The sequence below is a fragment of the Filicampus tigris genome, chromosome 22 (genome assembly GCF_054856515.1).
Source record: "Filicampus tigris isolate MCC_2025a chromosome 22, RoL_Ftig_1.0, whole genome shotgun sequence".
Lineage (NCBI taxonomy): Eukaryota > Metazoa > Chordata > Actinopteri > Syngnathiformes > Syngnathidae > Filicampus > Filicampus tigris.
The window spans coordinates 6387548-6408618 of record NC_141238.1 but is presented as its reverse complement, the minus strand read 5'-3'; the positions used below and the strand labels follow the sequence as shown (position 1 = coordinate 6408618).

General features: G+C 43.5%; 1 protein-coding gene across 6 annotated transcripts in view; it reads left to right on the top strand.

Annotated features, from left to right (window-relative positions):
• Window positions 1-21071, top strand: part of syn3 (synapsin III) — a 191458-nt gene that overhangs the window by 167217 nt on the left and 3170 nt on the right. For 2 of the 6 annotated variants that reach the window (XM_086021828.1, XM_086021827.1), the window contains one exon: window positions 650-1100. In XM_086021828.1, coding sequence (XP_085877954.1) covers window positions 650-959 — 310 coding nt within the window. In that variant the 3' untranslated portion in view covers window positions 960-1100. Of the gene's footprint in view, window positions 1-649; window positions 1841-1938; window positions 2062-3441; window positions 3577-3655; window positions 3757-3855; window positions 3961-4043; window positions 4210-4836; window positions 4940-5050; window positions 5121-5216; window positions 5259-5334; window positions 5469-5542; window positions 5724-6861; window positions 6971-7030; window positions 7308-7392; window positions 7561-7651; window positions 7749-7840; window positions 7943-8900; window positions 9005-9085; window positions 9128-9202; window positions 9328-9400; window positions 9600-9859; window positions 10007-10513; window positions 10686-10759; window positions 10861-10961; window positions 11035-11202; window positions 11238-11313; window positions 11410-11499; window positions 11664-21071 lie in introns of those variants that run through there. The other 4 variants (XM_086021825.1, XR_015084626.1, XM_086021826.1 and 1 more) reach the window with 4 other exon arrangements.

The window sequence follows — 21071 nt, the reverse complement described above, 5'->3', positions numbered from 1 at the left end:
AACCACAAGAGGGCAGGAGCGTGCTTTTGATCATTCTATGTAGCGTGCGGGCCAAAAATCAACTTCAAAAATATATTCACGTGTATTACAGTTGCATTTCCTTTCTGACTTCCTTTCCTTTCTGTGTCGCAATCGTTTTTACATCTTTGGTTCCTCTCTGAAGCCTGTTTTTGACTTCTTTTTTGCCTCCCTTCCCCCCCAGACCTGCTATTTATTTAGCAGACACATTTTTCTTTCCTTCCTTCCGTCAAATCAGTTTTTTTTTGTTTTTTTTTATCATTACTCTTATCAACATTACCATGACCTTTTTCTTAAACCAACTTTCGTGCCCCTCAATCACACCTTATTTTATTCACGCATGCCAACACCTTCCGCCATTTAAACCTGATATTCTGCCTCCTTCCTTATCTCATTCCTTCCCTTTGACCTTGCTGACTTTATTCCCCCGTTGTTCCTTTCTTCCAACTCAGACCTGTTTTTTTTTTTTTTCTTTAGGTTAACTTTTAACAAAGTATCAACATTGAATATTCCAGAAATGTCAATGCGTTCCTGATGGTTTAATGTAGTGCACATATGTTTGTTTGTTTTTTATTACGTCCGTCATTTGGCATCGCTTGCGTTTGAAAACGAACATTTTGTGTGTTTGTAGATCAACAACAATCTGGGAAGCAGCCTCGATGGCCGACGCCCAGCCCGCGCGCTCCCTCCCACTCGAGCCACTTCTCCCCTGCGGTGGCGCGCGGCGCGCTTTTTACGCAGCGCTCCGGACTGAGAGCCATGCGAGGCGTCGGGCCGACACCACGGCAAGAGGATGCTGCTTCTGCTTCTGCTTCTGTCGGCGCCTCCCGTCGCTCTTCTCGGGCCGGGGGGGGCTCAGTGCCCGGAGGCGACGGGCGGCCTCTTCGTGGTCGACGGGGACATCCGCCACTTGGTGGCCACACCTGACGCTCTTTATATAGCGACGGACGGGAGACTGTACCAGCTGAGCCGCGACTTGAGTCTGCTCCACGCAGTCAACCAGACCGGCATCCTGACGGGAGCCGGCGACGCGGCGCAGTTTGCCAGAGTGACGGGGGACTCGTGGAACGAGACGCTGAGCGTCAACGTGCTGCTGCCTTTCGTGGAGAACGGCACCCTCATCAGCTGCGGCGTGAGCGCCAACGTGTGCGGCTACTGCGAGCTGCTGTCCCTGGCCGACATCTCGGCCGTGCTCCACAGGGAGCACATCCTGGTGGGGCCCTCGTGGCGCCGCAGCGCCTCGGTGGCCTTCCTGGTGGCCGTTCAGGGGGCCGGCCGGGTCTTTTACATCATGACCGCCATCCAGCAGCGCAAAGGCCAGAGCCTGCACGGCGCGTGCGCCCTTTTCACCGAGGCCGTGTACCTCCACAACACCGATGACAAAGACGGAGGCATCTTCTCCTTCACCGGCGACAACTCCAACACGCTCTTCAAAAGCCGCGGCGACGTGGACTTCGTGGACGGCTTCCAGATCGACTCGGTCATTTTTCTGTTCGCCAACGCGCTTTCGCCGCGCGCCGGCGGCGGCGACCGAGTTCGCCTCGTGTGGCTCCGGGCCAATGCAAAGAAAGTGGCAACCATGAAATCGCTGCGCGGGGCCTCCCTGGTCGTCCCCGGCGCCAAGGGGGGCAGGCTCGCCGCCTCCTCGGCCGTCCCGCCCGCGTCGACTGCGACGCTGTGGGTCGGCGTGTTCGTCGCGGCCGGAGAGCCGAGCAGCACTCAGCTGCTTCTCTTTGACGTCACCCCCGATTTCGATACGGCGGCGGCGCATGACGACCCTGATTTCTGCATTGACCTTATATGCAGCCAACAAGACACTGCGGTTAGTTTCTCTCTCTTTGGATGCGGCTAAATGATGGTCTGACTGTTGTGATTTGGACATGATTTTTTATTTTATTTTTTCGGCGGCGGGGATCTTAGACCAAGGTGCTGCAGCCACTGAAGGTGCTTTCCAGGCAGAACTCCATGACGTCTGTGCTGGCCACCAGACAAGGGGCCTGGATGGTCTTCTTTGTTGGGACAGCCGATGGACAGCTCATTAAGGTGAGAGTGGTTCTTAAAAAGTCTACGCACGCACACACAAAAATGAGAGCAAAATAAGTCATAAGTGTGAAATTCTGCACCATTAACGTGGCCTCGAGTGGAAAAAAAAAAAATAATAATATCGAGAGAGGAAGTCAAAAAGCAACCGAAGGTAAAGTGGTTGCCACAAGTCTGCGCATCCTGTTAGAAGCGGCTGTTAACTCATTCAGCGCCAAGGACTTATAAATATGTCTTGACAAAAAAAATATGTTATAACTGTCTCTCTTAAGGATGACAAAATCACATTCAGGAGTTGGCACATCTGCCACCTTTTCAGAAAAACAGTCCCAAAGCATGATGGTGAACCCCCAAAAAAAGTTAGCCTTCATTTTTTTGGATCATAACACTTTTTGGGAGTCTTTTTTTTTTTTTTTTTCTTTTTCCTCTTTTGTAAACGCAGCCTTCTGCATTGTCACCTTAGCCCAAACACAGCAAGAAGACCGGAAGGTTGTCGCAAATGACTGAATTTGTTTATCCACTCTCTAGGGGGTTGCGCAATCCCTCGAAATTCGATTACAATGACGATGATGATTACGAAATTATCCAAAAAACGATTATTAATATGCCTTTATATCCATTGCGCTGTGTTTGTTTACACAAGGAAATCATACTTGGATTTATACATTTGCACCTCTTTTATTTTATAAAATGAATTTGATCATTTTGGTCGGTCCAACATAGCGTTTCAAAAAAAATGTATTTGCCCTCGTGTTTCTTGTTTAAAAATGGTCTCGTTTTACCCCAAAATAAATGATCGTTTGAATAATCGTGATTTCAAAGATGGCCACAATAATTGCGATTAGTATTGTTTTTTCATCCTCGAGCGGCCCCGCCACTCTTCATTTTTTTGCGTCATTCGGCCCAAAAATGTCACTGACTGGCTGTCGCAATCGGCGACGGCCGTGACCGTCATGCATTCAAGTGAAAGAAGCGTGTCCGAACTTGTCAGTCTTGCCTCATATTGAGAGGAAGTGAAGCGTGCAGAAAAAAAAAAAATGGCACCAGTCAGGCTCAAACGCAAACGATCTCCCGGCTCGAAGAAGTCAGCTCGGATTTGCTTTGGCAGAATGTTTGTCGCGCTCGACCCGCGCAAAGCCGCCTCGACGGTTGAAATGCAACAGCCGATCACGTGCTGGCTCAGCAGCAAGATTGCGGCTGACCTCGACCACACCAAATGCGAGCCCGCCTCTGGGAGAAAAGAAAAAAAAAAAAATGCCCGCACGTGCTGAACATGTCACCGATTGTATTATTTATGGCCGTGCATTTCGGTCCCACTCGATAACTAATGCAAACTGCTCAGCTCACCCGCGGTTGCGGTCGATGTTCGCTTCTCGTTTCCAGCTAAGTGTGGACAAAAACTATCGCAGCACTTGTCCCATGTTGCTCTACCGGACCGCGGATGACCGCAAAGTATTTCCCAGCATGCACCTGGACAAAGTGGACGGGAAGCACCTGTACGCCGCCTTCAGTAACCAGGTTTGTGTCCGCTCGATGCCGGAGCGCGCCCGGCGGTCACCGGGGCCCACGCCGTTGACGAACGAACGGCGTCCCGCAGGTGCGGCGCGTGTGTGCGGCCAAGTGCCACGAGCACAAAACGCTGGACGGCTGCTGGTCGGCGCAGGACCCGAGCTGTGTGTGGTGCCACTCCCAAAAAAGGTAGGGGCTCATCTCACACCTTCGTCCACTCAACATAATGATGGAGGGTGATGATGTTTTTTTAAAAATTTTTTTAAATTTATTTATTTTTTAAATCTCAGTTGCACGTTCAAGGACGAATGCCCAAACTCCTGGTTGTCCTTTCCTGACGACTACCAGAAAAAGAGGATTTCCTACGCGGTGACAAAGCAAAGCGGCGGCCAGGTTAGCGTCACCACTGCTGTGGAACAAAGCGTCGCTGTTGTCCGCGTGCCTTTTTCAAACCCGGGCCCGCTCGCCTCCCTCAGATCAGGTTGGACATCCGCACGCACGTGAGCGTGAACCAGAACGCCAGCGCCATCTTCGCCTGCCAGTTCTCCGGAAGCTCTGGCGAGCTTTGCAGCTGGGACGGCCCTCACCCCGTCTTCCCGCAGTGCACCTGCGTGCTCTTGAACGGCACGCTTCCCAGCGGGGGTTCGTCCATTCACGTTGTTGCAATCCAAACATATCGGCGATATCGAAATTGCCGCAATATATCGTCGTCGCGATATTAACGGCGGAAGTCTGTTTCCATTGTGCAGTTCCAGCACACTATGGTGTTTAGTACATTTTAATTGGATGCCACCCACGTGTAAAGAGGAAGTCAAGCCAAACATATTTTTTTTCCAGAATATGTTCTATGCGAGCCCACTAGTTGAAACAAGGCAATATGATCGATATGAGTTCAGCAGCAAAATCCACCCGTGTTTAGCCATCGCAGGGGGCGGCCATTTTGTCACTTCTGTCGACCGAAAAGGACATCACGGTTGCTCAGGGAGCGACCAATCATTTTCAGTCGACAGAAGTGACAAAATGGCCGCCCCCTGAGATGGCTAGATTTTGCTGCTTAACTCAAATTCCACAAACGCAAAATGAAACTATAGTGGGCCTGCTGGGAACATATTTTGGAAAAAATTGTGTTTGGGTTGAGTTCCACTTTAAGACCCGGGCTAATAGCCAATAGGAGCCCAGTCGGCCAAGTCCATTTTTTTTATGAATGTACAAAAACAGAATATTGTGATGATTTTTTTTTATTTTTATTTCCCTCCTTGAAACGCACAGGCATGAGCGTGACAGTCAAATTCCGACTGGGGTCGATGAGCTTTGGCGAGAGAATCAAGCTGATGTCGTGCCCCGACGTCAGGGGCTCGTCTCCCGCCGCCCTGTGAGTCCCGGGAACGCCGCCATCGACAAAAAAAATGTCGCCGACGCCGTCGCATGGCGCCGCTCTTGCTCAGAGAGAACGCTCGGCCGACGACGTGCGTTTTCTTTTCAGGTGCCAGACGTGTTTTGAGGTCGGGTGCAGCTGGAGCAACGGCAGCTGCTCCTGGGCAGGCGACACCGATGTAAATACCGGATCGTACACACACACACACACACGCGAGTGACAATTAAAAGCGGATTTCCTCTCGGCTCCATTCCAAATCTGTGTCTTCTAACAGGACCGGGTTTGCCAAACAATACCGTCACACACGAATGTCTCGGTGAGTCGACCGCACTCGCGTTACCTCCGGGTGAAGTTTCAAGGACAAGGTCACACTCTGCGCGTTTTCCGCTTAGAAGCCGGAGATCTCCTCCGTCAGCCCCGACGTCGTGTCTTTCTACGGCCACAACAACGCCGTTTTGTCCGGCCGCAACCTCCGCCACGTGACCCGCGTGAGGATCCTGAGAAACAGGAACTGCATGCCACGGGAGTGAGTGTTTCGGAGCGCCGCTCGGCGGCAGTTGATTTGGCCTTTGGGTAAATCCCCATTGCGTTTTGTCTCAGGTCTCACGTGTGGAACAACACCGGCGCGGAGCTGAGGTTTCACATCCCCGCCATGCAAGGCAAAGGCACGGCCAGCGTCTGCGCCGTCCTAACCGGACGGCGCTTGCCACGGCGGCGTCACCGTCACCTACACGTCGTCCCCTACTTGCGCCGCCGTGACGCCGAGCAGCACCTGGCGCAGGTATGAGTCCGTTTTGATGACAAAATGTCCACGGTACTCTGAAGAAAGAAAATAAAAAAAAAAATTTTTTTTAAATGCTGCCGGAAAGCGTTTTAGGTCAGGTCAGAGGGCATCTGGTGTGATAAGTTAGCCGCTTCTCCAAAGTGATGTCTTTCACCATCAAACGGCTTCCCCCTTTTAGTTGCAACATCTGAAAGTGGCACTTTCAAGATGTATTGCGCCGTCGCAAAAAGTCCGGCAAATGGCAGCATCATGGGGCCGCTCGGTGATGAAAAAAGTATTAGTCGTTTTTATTCAATTAGTCAAAATATAGTTTTGGGTACAAAGCAAGAAAATGTTTAAATGTAAAAAATATATATATATATATATAAGGAGAAATGAAACAAAAACAAAATGGATTGTTATAAAAAAAAAAAAAAAAAAGTGCAAATGTATAAATTCAAGTATGATGTCCTTGTGTGAGAAAACTGCGTTGGATATAAATGAATATCATTTTTTTTACAATTATGCCAATTCTGTAATCGTGGAGTGTAATAATCGTCGTTGTAATTGAAATTTCGATTAATTGCGCAGCCCTATGGCATCGTACATTTTGATGCATTTGCAAGTTTTGTGAGCATTTTTATCAAAAATTCTTTATTTTACTCTAGAGTCTATTAGTTGTAGTTTCTTTTTTTTTTTTTTTTTTTTACGCCAGGTATTTGTCGAATGTCAAATGATAATAAAAAGTAACAATAAGTATTGCGTAATACAATCCGAACCCAAAAAAGCAGCATTTCCTGATGACTTTGCGTCCGGGCGACACATTAAAAGAACGACAGTTACCATATATCTGTTCGAACCTCTGTGCAATTTTCCCTATAATTGTAATAAATGTAGTTACTTTTTACCGTTTTTTTTTTTTTTTTTTTTTTCCCTCTAAATACTCTCGTTTGTATTTCATTCACGAAAAAGGTTCTTTCAATTTGAGTTGAATTTGTTTTCACCAACACCTTGGTTCTGACGCTTTAACGGACGCCATTTTGAAATCTGTGCCGTCACCCCTTTATTTGTATTTTTAATTTTTTATTTTTATTTTTTTTTTTCGCAAAAGGAGGTCGCGTTGACACTCACTTTCTGCTTGCTGTGTGCCGCGCAGTGGAAAGAGGAAGCTGGCCCTGGTCGGATCCAACCTCGCAGTCGTGGACGGCGTCCTGCACAGTCACGCCTTACAGGAAGTCAGCCTGCCCGCCGACAGAAGCACCCGAGTGAGCGCACGCAGAAACTTTGGGATGCGCCGTGGTGAAAGTAGCAAATGGAATGCATGCATGCAGAAAATAGCCATTAGTGCATCACAAGATTGTACTCTTTTTTTTTTTTTTTTTTTAAATGAAATGTTACCGCAATTTTCTGCTTGGGTCGCAGAATCTGACCTACCGGACGCCTGCAGCCGAGGGTGCCCGGATGGGTTTTGCCAGCACTTTGTTTCTGAAAGTAGCCAACGAGACGCTGGCCTGCTCGCTGTCCATCACCTATTACCCCGACCCTCACTTTACAAGCTTCATCCCAACGAGGACCGGGGAGGACGTCCGCGTCACCATCCAAGTGCGTCTCATTCGTCAACGGGCTCCCCGCGCCCGCCCGCGAAAAAAAGCCTTCACGCCCCGGCCGCTTCTTCTTCTATCGTTAGAAAACCTGCGATCGCCTGGAGATGAGCGTCGAAGACGTGTCGGCCGTGGGCGTCCACGCCGGCAAGGACTACCCTTGCGTCATGGAGGCCAAAGACACCGATAACCAAACGGACTTTTTCATCTGCGAAATCCGCAGCGTGCCTGATGTGAATTTTCGCCAGTTGAAGGTAAATCTTACAACAAGAGTGAGCTGATTTTTTTTTTTATTTTATTTTTTTTTAAACGCATCGCCTGACTGGTTTGTTTTGGCCACTGCAGGTTTTATATGGCGATAAGACGGTCTTGCTGCAGAATACGTCACATCTGTTCTCTCTCATGTTGCTGGTCCTTCTGCTGATACCCTGCATTATTGTTGGTCAGTCACAGCAGAGCGCCGTTGCTAATCGTGTTGCGATATTAATCGGCGGGGTTTATTTCATTATTTTTTTTTTCGGTCAACTTTCAAAGTGGTGATGATGGTTTACCGGCGCCAACAAAAGCAGCTCACGGCCAAGATGAATGGGTGGATGGAAAACCTGGAACTCGACATCAGAAATGACATCAGACAAGGTGCGTCGCCGCAAATTCAACGCGGGGCGTTGTGCGCAAGTGTGCAAGTGCAAGTGTCACACTCCCAGAGGAGCCGAAGTTAATCGACTGCGGCAGTCGTGAATGTGGCACATGGGTGTGACCGGTTCATGTTTGCTTTGGATGAGTTTTTATTCGTTTTAGCTCGTTTGAAATGCGCCCATGTTGGTATTGCTGCACGCGGAAAAGTCCACGCAGAAAAAGAAAGGTTCAAAAAAAGGTTAAAAAAAAAAGTCACTTTTTTTAAGACCTTGCACTCAACTAATACTCTGCGTGTTGAAAACGGAACAGTAATACGAAAACTAATGAACCTGCTCTGAAAACGAATTCAAACGATCAGTTTAAAAAACACAAGTCAAAACAAAATCATAAAAACTGAATTCGTTTTTTTTTTTAATACAGGGCAATTATTGTGTGCAAGATAATTAAAAGGATGTATGTATGTATGCTAGTTGGATGGATGGATGGATGGATAGAAGCACATTTATGACCTCCTTAAAGTCAACCCACACATTTTTTTTTCAAGAATATGTTCCCAGCAGGCTCACCAGTTGAAACACGACATTCTGATTCATTTTGCGTTTGTGGAATATGAGTTAAGCAGCAAAATGCACTCGTTTTTAGGCATCTCCGGGGGCGGCCATTTTGTCATTTCTGTCGACTGAAAACGACATCGCAACTGCTCACAACGACCACTCGCGGCTGACCTGTTTCCTGAAGCCGCGATTGGTCGTTGTGAGCAGTTGTGATGTCGTTTTCGGTCGACAGAAATGACAAAATGGCCGCCCCCGGAGATGGCTAAAAACGAGCGGATTGACACAAACGCAAAATTCATCAGAATGCCCTGTTTCAACTAGTGGGCCTGCTGGAAACATATTCTTGACAAAAATATGTTTGGGTTGACAGTCACACCTACTTATTTGCCCCCCCCCCCCCGCAGGTTTTGTTGACATGCAGACCGAGAAGGCGGACCTGATGGAAAACGTCGGCGCTATTCCTTTCCTCGACTACAAGCACTTTGCATCCAGAATCTTCTTCCCCGAGGTGAATCGAAGCTGACGTCGGCACGGCCGCCCAAGGCAAAGCATCCAATTGTTTTTTGTTGTTTTTTTTTTTTTTTTGCAGAATGAAGATTTGATGGCGTCGTGCATGGCAGACGTGGACCAGGTAACGACGTGCGGCGACTGCTCGGCCCCCGCGGCGGCGGCGCCCCCTCACCCGATGTGACTGTGTCCGGTCCAGGTGTCGGCGAAGGTCCGCCTCGAGCGGCGCTGCCGGGCCCTGTCCGAGCTCATCGGGGACCAGCGCTTCCTTACGAGCATGGTGCACGCCGTGGAGGAGCAGAAGAGCTTCACCATAAAAGACAAGTCAGCGTTCGCCGCTCTTTGCTCGGCCTGGCGTTCCGACCGTGGGCTTGACCTTTGACCTTTGCCGCCGCAGGTGCGCCTTTGCCTCCCTGCTGACCGTGGCGCTGCACGGCAACCTGTCATATCTCACGGAGGTGATGGAGGTGCTGCTGAAGGATTTGATGCAGAAAAACAGCACGGCTCAGCCCAAGATGCTGCTTCGCCGCACCGAGTCCGTTGTGGAGAAACTGCTCACCAACTGGATGTCCATCTGCCTTTACGGCTTTTTGAGGGTTTGTTGCTCTTTTCTTTTTTTTTTTTTTTTTTTGTCGTCTGCTCAACTCTTGTGTACACGCCGTGTCGTAATACGTTCTGCGGAGATGAGAATGTCTGAAAAAAGTCAAAACGTCAACTCAACCCGTTTTGCAGAAGTAAGGAAGTGCTCTTTCACCCCCCCCACCCCCCTCCTTTTCACTCTAGATTGTGCCACTTCTAATTCCTCTTTACTCAGCCGCGTCAGGTTTGACACGTCCCGCTTGCGCCTTGTATGCAGGAGAGTGTGGGCCAACACTTGTTCCTGCTGGTGAGCGCCCTGACGCAGCAGATCGCCCGAGGACCGGTGGACTGCGTGACGGAGAAAGCTCTGTACACGCTCAGCGAGGACTGGCTGCTGTGGCAGGCACAGGACTTCACCTCTCTGGTACACAAATGGATTTAAAAAAAAAAAAAAAAATTCTACTCCACTTTCAACACGACATACATTTTTTTTTTTTTTTTTTTTGTAAAACCTATTGCGCACATTACGCACCGCAAACATCCGTGTGTCTGCGCAGGCATCTTATAGTTGATAGGAAAATGATTTTTTCACAGAGAGAGAGCGAGAAGGAAGTAGGCAAAAAGAAGTGAAACTTGAAAGTCTCAAATGTACGGAGCAATTAACGCCGTCGTTTGTTTGTATTTTATTTTATTTTACAGTTGTGGTCATTATAAACGATTGGAAAAAAAAAAAACAACAACATTGATGTGAACATTGAAAACATTCTGCCCTCAAGTGACTCCCCTCGGCATTTTAATCTTATCTAGAACGGCTCAGTCGACTTACTTCCTCCCTGCATTTCCTAAGCGCGCGACGCTAAGATTCAGATTGAAATGTCGACGGGCAGCCCCCCCCCTACCCCGCTCACGCTTGCTTGTCGCGCGCGCGCAGAGGCTGCGGGCGTTGTTTGCGGTGGGCGGCGACGGCGGCGAGGTCAGCGAGCCCCTGGAGGTGCTCGCCCTCAACTGCGATACGGTGGAGCAGCTCAAGGAGAAAATCCTGACCGCCTTCAAGGCCAAGTTTGGCTTCCCTTACAACGGCCCGCAAACGAGCGTTTATGTCGGTGAGAGTCCGCCGATGAGGGGCGAGAGGCGGCGTGAAAGTTGGGCTCCCGCTCACGCCTCCGTGGCATTGCAGAGCTGGAAAGGGACGGCGTCTTCGTCGCTCTCGAAGAGGTGGACGCAAGCTCCGAAGTCATCGGGGAGGTGACCATGCTCAACACGCTCGAGCATTACAAGGTGACAATCTAGCGTCAATCATTATATGTAAGAGTAGTTTGAGTTTTTTTTTTTTTTTTAACAAGAGTCCACTCAGTGTGTTTTCTTGTTTTTGTGCGGAGGTTCCCGACGGAGCTACCATCAAGGTACTTTCAAGAAAAAATCCCTCGGTGAGCCCCCAGAGTAGTCTGAAAGGTGAGCTGTCCGCGTCACGTTTTCATTGGAAATATGGCAGCTTGTATGGGCAAGACCATTTTTGAAGGATGTGACATCACAATTATTTAGTCGTAAAAAAAATCATCATGATATGTAAAGTAATACAAATTGAAAACGACGACAATGTACTTTACGTTTCCCTTCCAGATGATCAGGACTTCTCCGGGAAATACTTCCACTTGGTAAGAGGCTGGTTGCGCCATCGCATTGGCCGTTTGGCGACGGCGCGACAATGACAGACAAATCGTGTCCCTGCAGATTGACCCCGATGTGGACGAGGACAGGGGAAAGAGTGCGGAGAGGAAGAAGTTCAAACTGAAGGAAGTGCACCTCACCAAACTGCTTTCAACCAAGGTTTCAAACAATGTTTCCTCAAAGTTAGTCCGTCAACTTCCTGCGAAAATGAACCGTAGCAGATGGCAATGTGTGTCTGTGTCTTACAAGGTGGCAGTGCATTCATTTGTGGAGAACTTGTTCCGATCCATTTGGGGGCTGCCTAACTGCAGACCGCCATTGGCTGTCAAATACTTCTTTGACTTCCTGGACTGTCAAGCAGACAACATGAAGATCCCTGATCCAGATGTGCTGCACATTTGGAAGACCAATAGGTGTTTTTTTTTTTTTTTTTTACACTGTCACGATGAATGTTTGAATATAAGAGAAGTTAGAAGAGGACATTGAGACCATTAAAAATATGTGCTGTTTTTTTTTTTTTTTTTTTTTTTTTTCAAAGACCATGGCATTTCTAAAAAGACAACTAAAAAGAATAAAACGACCATGTGTAGTAAGGCGTTTGAAAAAACCTCGACCGTATAGAGTAAGGCGTTTACAAAAAAAAGACTGTCAAGTAAGGCATTTTGGGGAAGAAAAGGCCGGGTATAGTAAGGCGTTTTGGAAAAGACAACCATGTATAGTAGGGCGTTTAAAAAAAAAAAAAAGACGACCATGGCGTTATTTGTCAAAAAGGTGGTAAGGTTATAGTAAGGCGTTTATTGTCAAAAACGTGGTAAGGGTATAGTAAGGCGTCTTTTGTCAAAAGTGTGGTAAGGGTGGAGTAAGGCACCTATTGTCAAAAACGTGTATAGTAAGGCATCTTTTGTCAGAAACGTGTAAGGGTATAGTAAGGCGTCTTTTGTCAAAAATATGGTAAGGGTATTGTAAGGCGTCTTTTGTCAAAAATGTGGTAAGGGTATATATATAGTAAGGCGTCTTTTGTCAAAAACATGGTAAGGGTATAGTAAGGCATGTTTTGTCAAAACTGTGGTAAGGTACAGTAAGGCGTTTTTTTGTCAAAAATGTGGTAAGGGTATATATATAGTAAGGCGTCTTTTGTCAAAAACATGGTAAGGGTATAGTAAGGCATGTTTTGTCAAAACTGTGGTAAGGTACAGTAAGGCGTTTTTTTGTCAAAAACATGGTAAGGGTATAGTAAGGCGTCTTTTGTCAAAAATGTGTAAGGGTATAGTAAGGCGTTTTTTGTCAAAAACATGGTAAGGGTACATAGTAAGGCGTCTTTTGTCAAAAATGTGTAAGGGTATAGTAAGGTGTCTTGTCAAAAGTGTGGTAAGGGTATAGTAAGGCATGTTTTGTCAAAAGTGTGGTAAGGGTATAGTAAGGCGTCTTTTGTAAAAACATGGTCAGGGTATAGTAAGGCGTCTTTTGTCAAAAATGTGTAAGGGTATAGTAAGGTGTCTTATCAAAAGTGTGGTAAGGGTATAGTAAGGCGTCTTTTGTCAAAAGTGTGGTAAGGGTATAGTAAGGCGTTTTTTGTCAAAAATGTGTAAGGGTATAGTAAGGTGTCTTGTCAAAAGTGTGGTAAGGGTATAGTAAGGCGTTTTTTGTCAAAAATGTGTAAGGGTATAGTAAGGCGTCTTTTGTCAAAAACATGGTAAGGGTATAGTAAGGCGTTTTTTGTCAAAAATGTGTAAGGGTATAGTAAGGCGTCTTTTGTCAAAAACATGGTAAGGGTATAGTAAGGCGTCTTTTGTCAAAAATGTGTAAGGGTATAGTAAGGTGTCTTATCAAAAGTGTGGTAAAGGTATAGTAAGGTGTCTTGTCAAAAGTGTGGTAAGGGTATAGTAAGGCGTTTTTTGTAAAAACATGGTAAGGGTATAGTAAGGCGTCTTTTGTCAAAAGTGTGGTATGGGTATAGTAAGGCGTTTTTTGTCAAAAACATGGTAAGGGTATAGTAAGGCATGTTTTGTCAAAAGCGTGTAAGGGTGTATAGTAAGGCGTCTTTTGTCATAAATGTGTAAAGGTATAGTAAGGTGTCTTGTCAAAAGTGTGGTAAGGGTATAGTAAGGCGTTTTTTGTCAAAAACATGGTAAGGGTATAGTAAGGCGTCTTTTGTCAAAAGTGTGGTAAGGGTATAGTAAGGCATGTTTTGTCAAAAGTGTGGTAAGGGTATAGTAAGGCGTCTTTTGTCAAAAGCGTGTAAGGGTATAGTAAGGTGTCTTGTCAAAAGTGTGGTAAGGGTATAGTAAGGCGTCTTTTGTAAAAACATGGTCGGTATAGTAAGGCGTCTTTTGTCAAAAGTGTGGTAAGGGTATAGTAAGGCGTTTTTTGTCAAAAACATGGTAAGGGTATAGTAAGGCGTCTTTTGTCAAAAGTGTGGTAAGGGTATAGTAAGGCGTTTTTTGTCAAAAACATGGTAAGGGTATAGTAAGGCATGTTTTGTCAAAAGTGTGGTAAGGGTATAGTAAGGCGTCTTTTGTAAAAACATGGTCAGGGTATAGGAAGGCGTCTTTTGTCAAAAATGTGTAAGGGTATAGTAAGGTGTCTTATCAAAAGTGTGGTAAGGGTATAGTAAGGCGTCTTTTGTCAAAAGTGTGGTAAGGGTATAGTAAGGTGTCTTGTCAAAAGTGTGGTAAGGGTATTGTAAGGCGTCTTTTGTAAAAACATGGTCGGTATAGTAAGGCGTCTTTTGTCAAAAGTGTGGTAAGGGTATAGTAAGGCGTTTTTTGTCAAAAACATGGTAAGGGTATAGTAAGGCGTCTTTTGTCAAAAGTGTGGTAAGGGTATAGTAAGGCGTCTTTTGTCAAAAACATGGTAAGGGTATAGTAAGGCGTCTTTTGTCAAAAACATGGTAAGGGTATAGTAAGGCGTCTTTTGTCAAAAACATGGTAAGGGTATAGTAAGGCGTCTTTTGTCAAAAACATGGTAAGGGTATAGGAAGGCATGTTTTGTCAAAAGTGTGGTAAGGGTATAGTAAGGCGTCTTTTGTAAAAACATGGTCAGGGTATAGTAAGGCGTCTTTTGTCAAAAATGTGTAAGGGTATAGTAAGGTGTCTTATCAAAAGTGTGGTAAGGGTATAGTAAGGCGTCTTTTGTCAAAAGTGTGGTAAGGGTATAGTAAGGTGTCTTGTCAAAAGTGTGGTAAGGGTATTGTAAGGCGTCTTTTGTAAAAACATGGTCGGTATAGTAAGGCGTCTTTTGTCAAAAGTGTGGTAAGGGTATAGTCAGGCGTTTTTTGTCAAAAACATGGTAAGGGTATAGTAAGGCGTCTTTTGTCAAAAGTGTGGTAAGGGTATAGTAAGGCGTTTTTTGTCAAAAGCGTGTAAGGGTATATAGTAAGGTGTCTTGTCAAAAGTGTGGTAAGGGTATAGTAAGGCGTCTTTTGTAAAAACATGGTCAGGGTATAGTAAGGCGTCTTTTGTCAAAAGTGTGGTCAGGGTATAGTAAGGCGTCTTTTGTCAAAAGTGTGGTAAGGGTATAGTAAGGCGTTTTTTGTCAAAAATGTGTAAGGGTATAGTAAGGCGTCTTTTGTCAAAAACATGGTAAGGGTATAGTAAGGCGTTTTTTGTCAAAAACATGGTAAGGGTATAGTAAGGCGTTTTTTGTCAAAAACATAGTAAGGGTATAGTAAAGCATGTTTTGTCAAAAACATGGTAAGGGTATAGTAAGGCGTCTTTTGTCAAAAATGTGTAAGGGTATAGTAAGGCGTCTTTTGTCAAAAATGTGTAAGGGTATAGTAAGGCGTTTTTTGTCAAAAATGTGGTAAGGGTATAGTAAGGCGTTTTTTGTCAAAAACATGGTAAGGGTATAGTAAGGCATGTTTTGTCAAAAGTGTGGTAAGGGTATAGTAAGGCGTCTTTTGTCAAAAGTGTGGTAAGGGTATAGTAAGGCATCTTTTGTCAAAAATGTGTAAGGGTATAGTAAGGCGTCTTTTGTCAAAAATGTGTAAGGGTATAGTAAGGCGTTTTTTGTCAAAAACATGGTAAGGGTATAGTAAGGCGTTTTTTGTCAAAAACATGGTAAGGGTATAGTAAGGCATGTTTTGTCAAAAGCGTGTAAGGGTGTATAGTAAGGCGTCTTTTGTCATAAATGTGTAAAGGTATAGTAAGGCGTCTTTTGTCAAAAATGTGGTAAGGGTATAGTAAGGCGTTTTTTGTCAAAAACATGGTAAGGGTATAGTAAGGCATGTTTTGTCAAAAGTGTGGTAAGGGTATAGTAAGGCATGTTTTGTCAAAAGTGTGGTAAGGGTATAGTAAGGCATGTTTTGTCAAAAACATGGTAAGGGTATAGTAAGGCGTCTTTTGTCAAAAGTGTGGTAAGGGTATAGTAAGGCGTTTTTTGTCAAAAACATGGTAAGGGTATAGTAAGGCGTCTTTTGTCAAAAATGTGTAAGGGTATAGTAAGGCGTCTTTTGTCAAAAATGTGTAAGGGTATAGTAAGGCGTCTTTTGTCAAAAATGTGTAAGGGTATAGTACGGTGTCTTATCAAAAGTGTGGTAAGGGTATAGTAAGGCGTCTTTTGTCAAAAATGTGTAAGGGTATAGTAAGGCGTCTTTTGTCAAAAGTGTGGTAAGGGTATAGTAAGGCGTTTTTTGTCAAAAACATGGTAAGGGTATAGTAAGGCGTTTTTTGTCAAAAACGTAAGTGTATGGTAGGCGTCTTGTCAAAAACATGGTAAGGGTATAGTAAGGCGTCTTTTGTCAAAAACATGGTAAGGGTATAGTAAGGCGTCTTTTGTCAAAAATGTGTAAGGGTATAGTAAGGCGTTTTTTGTCAAAAACATGGTAAGGGTATAGTAAGGCATGTTTTGTCAAAAGTGTGGTAAGGGTATAGTAAGGCGTCTTTTGTCAAAAACATGGTAAGGGTATAGTAAGGCGTTTTTTGTCAAAAATGTGTAAGGGTATAGTAAGGCGTTTTTTGTCAAAAACATGGTAAGGGTATAGTAAGGCGTCTTTTGTCAAAAGTGTGGTAAGGGTACAGTAAGGCGTTTTTTGTCAAAAACATGGTAAGGGTATAGTAAGGCGTCTTTTGTCAAAAATGTGTAAGGGTATAGTAAGGCGTTTTTTGTCAAAAATGTGTAAGGGTATAGTAAGGCGTTCTTTGTCAAAAACATGGTAAGGGTATAGTAAGGCGTTTTTTGTCAAAAATGTGTAAGGGTATAGTAAGGCGTTTTTTGTCAAAAGTGTGGTAAGGGTATAGTAAGGCATGTTTTGTCAAAAGTGTGGTAAGGGTATAGTAAGGCGTCTTTTGTCAAAAACATGGTAAGGGTATAGTAAGGCGTTTTTTGTCAAAAGTGTGGTAAGGGTATAGTAAGGCATGTTTTGTCAAAAGTGTGGTAAGGGTATAGTAAGGCGTCTTTTGTCAAAAACATGGTAAGGGTATAGTAAGGCGTCTTTTGTCAAAAACATGGTAAGGGTATAGTAAGGCGTCTTTTGTCAAAAACATGGTAAGGGTATAGTAAGGCGTCTTTTGTCAAAAATGTGTAAGGGTATAGTAAGGCGTTTTTTGTCAAAAACATGGTAAGGGTATAGTAAGGCGTCTTTTGTCAAAAATGTGTAAGGGTATAGTAAGGCGTTTTTTGTCAAAAGTGTGGTAAGGGTATAGTAAGGCGTCTTTTGTCAAAAACATGGTAAAGGTATAGTAAGGCGTTTTTTGTGAAAAACATGGTAAGGGTATAGTAAGGCGTCTTTTGTCAAAAATGTGTAAGGGTATAGTAAGGCGTTTTTTGTCAAAAACATGGTAAGGGTATAGTAAGGCGTCTTTTGTCAAAAACGTGTAAGGGTATAGTAAGGCGTCTTTTGTCAAAAACATGGTAAGGGTATAGTAAGGCGTCTTTTGTCAAAAATGTGTAAGGGTATAGTAAGGCGTTTTTTGTCAAAAACATGGTAAGGGTATAGTAAGGCATGTTTTGTCAAAAGTGTGGTAAGGGTATAGTAAGGCGTCTTTTGTCAAAAATGTGTAAGGGTATAGTAAGGCGTCTTTTGTCAAAAACATGGTAAGGGTATAGTAAGGCATGTTTTGTCAAAAACATGGTAAGGGTATAGTAAGGCGTTTTTTGTCAAAAATGTGTAAGGGTATAGTAAGGCGTTTTTTGTCAAAAACATGGTAAGGGTATAGTAAGGCGTCTTTTGTCAAAAACGTGGTAAGGGTATAGTAAGGCATGTTTTGTCAAAACTGTGGTAAGGTACAGTAAGGCGTTTTTTTGTCAAAAACATGGTAAGGGTACATAGTAAGGCGTCTTTTGTCAAAAATGTGTAAGGGTATAGTAAGGCGTCTTTTGTCAAAAACATGGTAAGGGTATAGTAAGGCATGTTTTGTCAAAAGTGTGGTAAGGGTATAGTAAGGCGTCTTTTGTCAAAAATGTGTAAGGGTATAGTAAGGCGTTTTTTGTCAAAAGTGTGGTAAGGGTATAGTAAGGCGTCTTTTGTCAAAAATGTGGTAAGGGTATAGTAAGGCGTTTTTTGTCAAAAACATGGTAAGGGTATAGTAAGGCATGTTTTGTCAAAATTGTGGTAAGGGTATAGTAAGGCGTCTTTTGTCAAAAACATAGTAAGGGTATAGTAAGGCGTTTTTTGTCAAAAACATGGTAAGGGTATAGTAAGGCGTCTTTTGTCAAAAATGTGTAAGGGTATAGTAAGGCGTTTTTTGTCAAAAACATGGTAAGGGTATAGTAAGGCGTCTTTTGTCAAAAATGTGTAAGGGTATAGTAAGGCGTTTTTTGTCAAAAACATGGTAAGGGTATAGTAAGGCATGTTTTGTCAAAAGTGTGGTAAGGGTATAGTAAGGCGTCTTTTGTCAAAAATGTGTAAGGGTATAGTAAGGCGTTTTTTGTCAAAAACATGGTAAGGGTATAGTAAGGCGTCTTTTGTCAAAAATGTGTAAGGGTATAGTAAGGCGTTTTTTGTCAAAAGTGTGGTAAGGGTATAGTAAGGCGTCTTTTGTCAAAAACATGGTAAGGGTATAGTAAGGCGTTTTTTGTGAAAAACATGGTAAGGGTATAGTAAGGCGTCTTTTGTCAAAAATGTGTAAGGGTATAGTAAGGCGTTTTTTGTCAAAAACATGGTAAGGGTATAGTAAGGCGTCTTTTGTCAAAAACGTGTAAGGGTATAGTAAGGCGTCTTTTGTCAAAAACATGGTAAGGGTATAGTAAGGCGTCTTTTGTCAAAAACATGGTAAGGGTATAGTAAGGCGTTTTTTGTCAAAAGTGTGGTAAGGGTATAGTAAGGCGTCTTTTGTCAAAAATGTGTAAGGGTATAGTAAGGCGTTTTTTGTCAAAAACATGGTAAGGGTATATAGTAAGGCATGTTTTGTCAAAAGTGTGGTAAGGGTATAGTAAGGCGTCTTTTGTCAAAAATGTGTAAGGGTATAGTAAGGCGTTTTTTGTCAAAAGTGTGGTAAGGGTATAGTAAGGCGTCTTTTGTCAAAAACATGGTAAGGGTATAGTAAGGCATGTTTTGTCAAAATTGTGGTAAGGGTATAGTAAGGCGTCTTTTGTCAAAAACATAGTAAGGGTATAGTAAAGCATGTTTTGTCAAAAACATGGTAAGGGTATAGTAAGGCGTCTTTTGTCAAAAATGTGTAAGGGTATAGTAAGGCGTCTTTTGTCAAAAGTGTGGTAAGGGTATAGTAAGGCGTTTTTTGTCAAAAACATGGTAAGGGTATAGTAAGGCGTCTTTTGTCAAAAATGTGTAAGGGTATAGTAAGGCGTTTTTTGTCAAAAACATGGTAAGGGTATAGTAAGGCGTCTTTTGTCAAAAATGTGTAAGGGTATAGTAAGGCGTTTTTTGTCAAAAACATGGTAAGGGTATAGTAAGGCATGTTTTGTCAAAAGTGTGGTAAGGGTATAGTAAGGCGTCTTTTGTCAAAAATGTGTAAGGGTATAGTAAGGCGTTTTTTGTCAAAAATGTGTAAGGGTATAGTAAGGCGTTCCTTGTCAAAAACATGGTAAGGGTATAGTAAGGCGTCTTTTGTCAAAAATGTGTAAGGGTATAGTAAGGCGTGTTTTGTCAAAAGTGTGGTAAGGGTATAGTAAGGCGTCTTTTGTCAAAAATGTGTAAGGGTATAGTAAGGCGTTCCTTGTCAAAAACATGGTAAGGGTATAGTAAGGCGTTTTTTGTCAAAAGTGTGGTAAGGGTATAGTAAGGCGTTTTTTGTCAAAAGTGTGGTAAGGGTATAGTAAGGCGTCTTTTGTCAAAAACATGGTAAGGGTATAGTAAGGCGTCTTTTGTCAAAAACATGGTAAGGGTATAGTAAGGCGTCTTTTGTCAAAAACATGGTAAGGGTATAGTAAGGCGTCTTTTGTCAAAAATGTGTAAGGGTATAGTAAGGCGTCTTTTGTCAAAAATGTGTAAGGGTATAGTAAGGCGTTTTTTGTCAAAAGTGTGGTAAGGGTATAGTAAGGCGTCTTTTGTCAAAAACATGGTAAGGGTATAGTAAGGCGTTTTTTGTGAAAAACATGGTAAGGGTATAGTAAGGCGTCTTTTGTCAAAAATGTGTAAGGGTATAGTAAGGCGTTTTTTGTCAAAAACATGGTAAGGGTATAGTAAGGCGTCTTTTGTCAAAAACGTGGTAAGGGTATAGTAAGGCGTCTTTTGTCAAAAATGTGTAAGGGTATAGTAAGGCATGTTTTGTCAAAAGTGTGGTAAGGGTATAGTAAGGCGTCTTTTGTCAAAAATGTGTAAGGGTATAGTAAGGCGTTTTTTGTCAAAAACATGGTAAGGGTATAGTAAGGCATGTTTTGTCAAAAGTGTGGTAAGGGTATAGTAAGGCGTTTTTTGTCAAAAACATGGTAAGGGTATATAGTAAGGCATGTTTTGTCAAAAGTGTGGTAAGGGTATAGTAAGGCGTCTTTTGTCAAAAATGTGTAAGGGTATAGTAAGGCGTTTTTTGTCAAAAGTGTGGTAAGGGTATAGTAAGGCGTCTTTTGTCAAAAATGTGGTAAGGGTATAGTAAGGCGTTTTTTGTCAAAAACATGGTAAGGGTATAGTAAGGCATGTTTTGTCAAAATTGTGGTAAGGGTATAGTAAGGCGTCTTTTGTCAAAAACATGGTAAGGGTATAGTAAGGCGTTTTTTGTCAAAAACATGGTAAGGGTATAGTAAGGCATGTTTTGTCAAAAGTGTGGTAAGGGTATAGTAAGGCGTCTTTTGTCAAAAATGTGTAAGGGTATAGTAAGGCATGTTTTGTCAAAAACATGGTAAGGGTATAGTAAGGCGTCTTTTGTCAAAAATGTGTAAGGGTATAGTAAGGCGTCTTTTGTCAAAAGTGTGGTAATGGTATAGTTAGGCGTTTTTTGTCAAAAACATGGTAAGGGTATAGTAAGGCGTTTTTTGTCAAAAACATGGTAAGGGTATAGTAAGGCATGTTTTGTCAAAAGTGTGGTAAGGGTATAGTAAGGCATCTTTTGTCAAAAATGTGTAAGGGTATAGTAAGGCGTCTTTTGTCAAAAATGTGTAAGGGTATAGTAAGGCGTTCCTTGTCAAAAACATGGTAAGGGTATAGTAAGGCGTCTTTTGTCAAAAATGTGTAAGGGTATAGTAAGGCGTGTTTTGTCAAAAGTGTGGTAAGGGTATAGTAAGGCGTCTTTTGTCAAAAATGTGTAAGGGTATAGTAAGGCGTTCCTTGTCAAAAACATGGTAAGGGTATAGTAAGGCGTTTTTTGTCAAAAATGTGTAAGGGTATAGTAAGGCGTTTTTTGTCAAAAGTGTGGTAAGGGTATAGTAAGGCGTCTTTTGTCAAAAACATGGTAAGGGTATAGTAAGGCGTTTTTTGTCAAAAGTGTGGT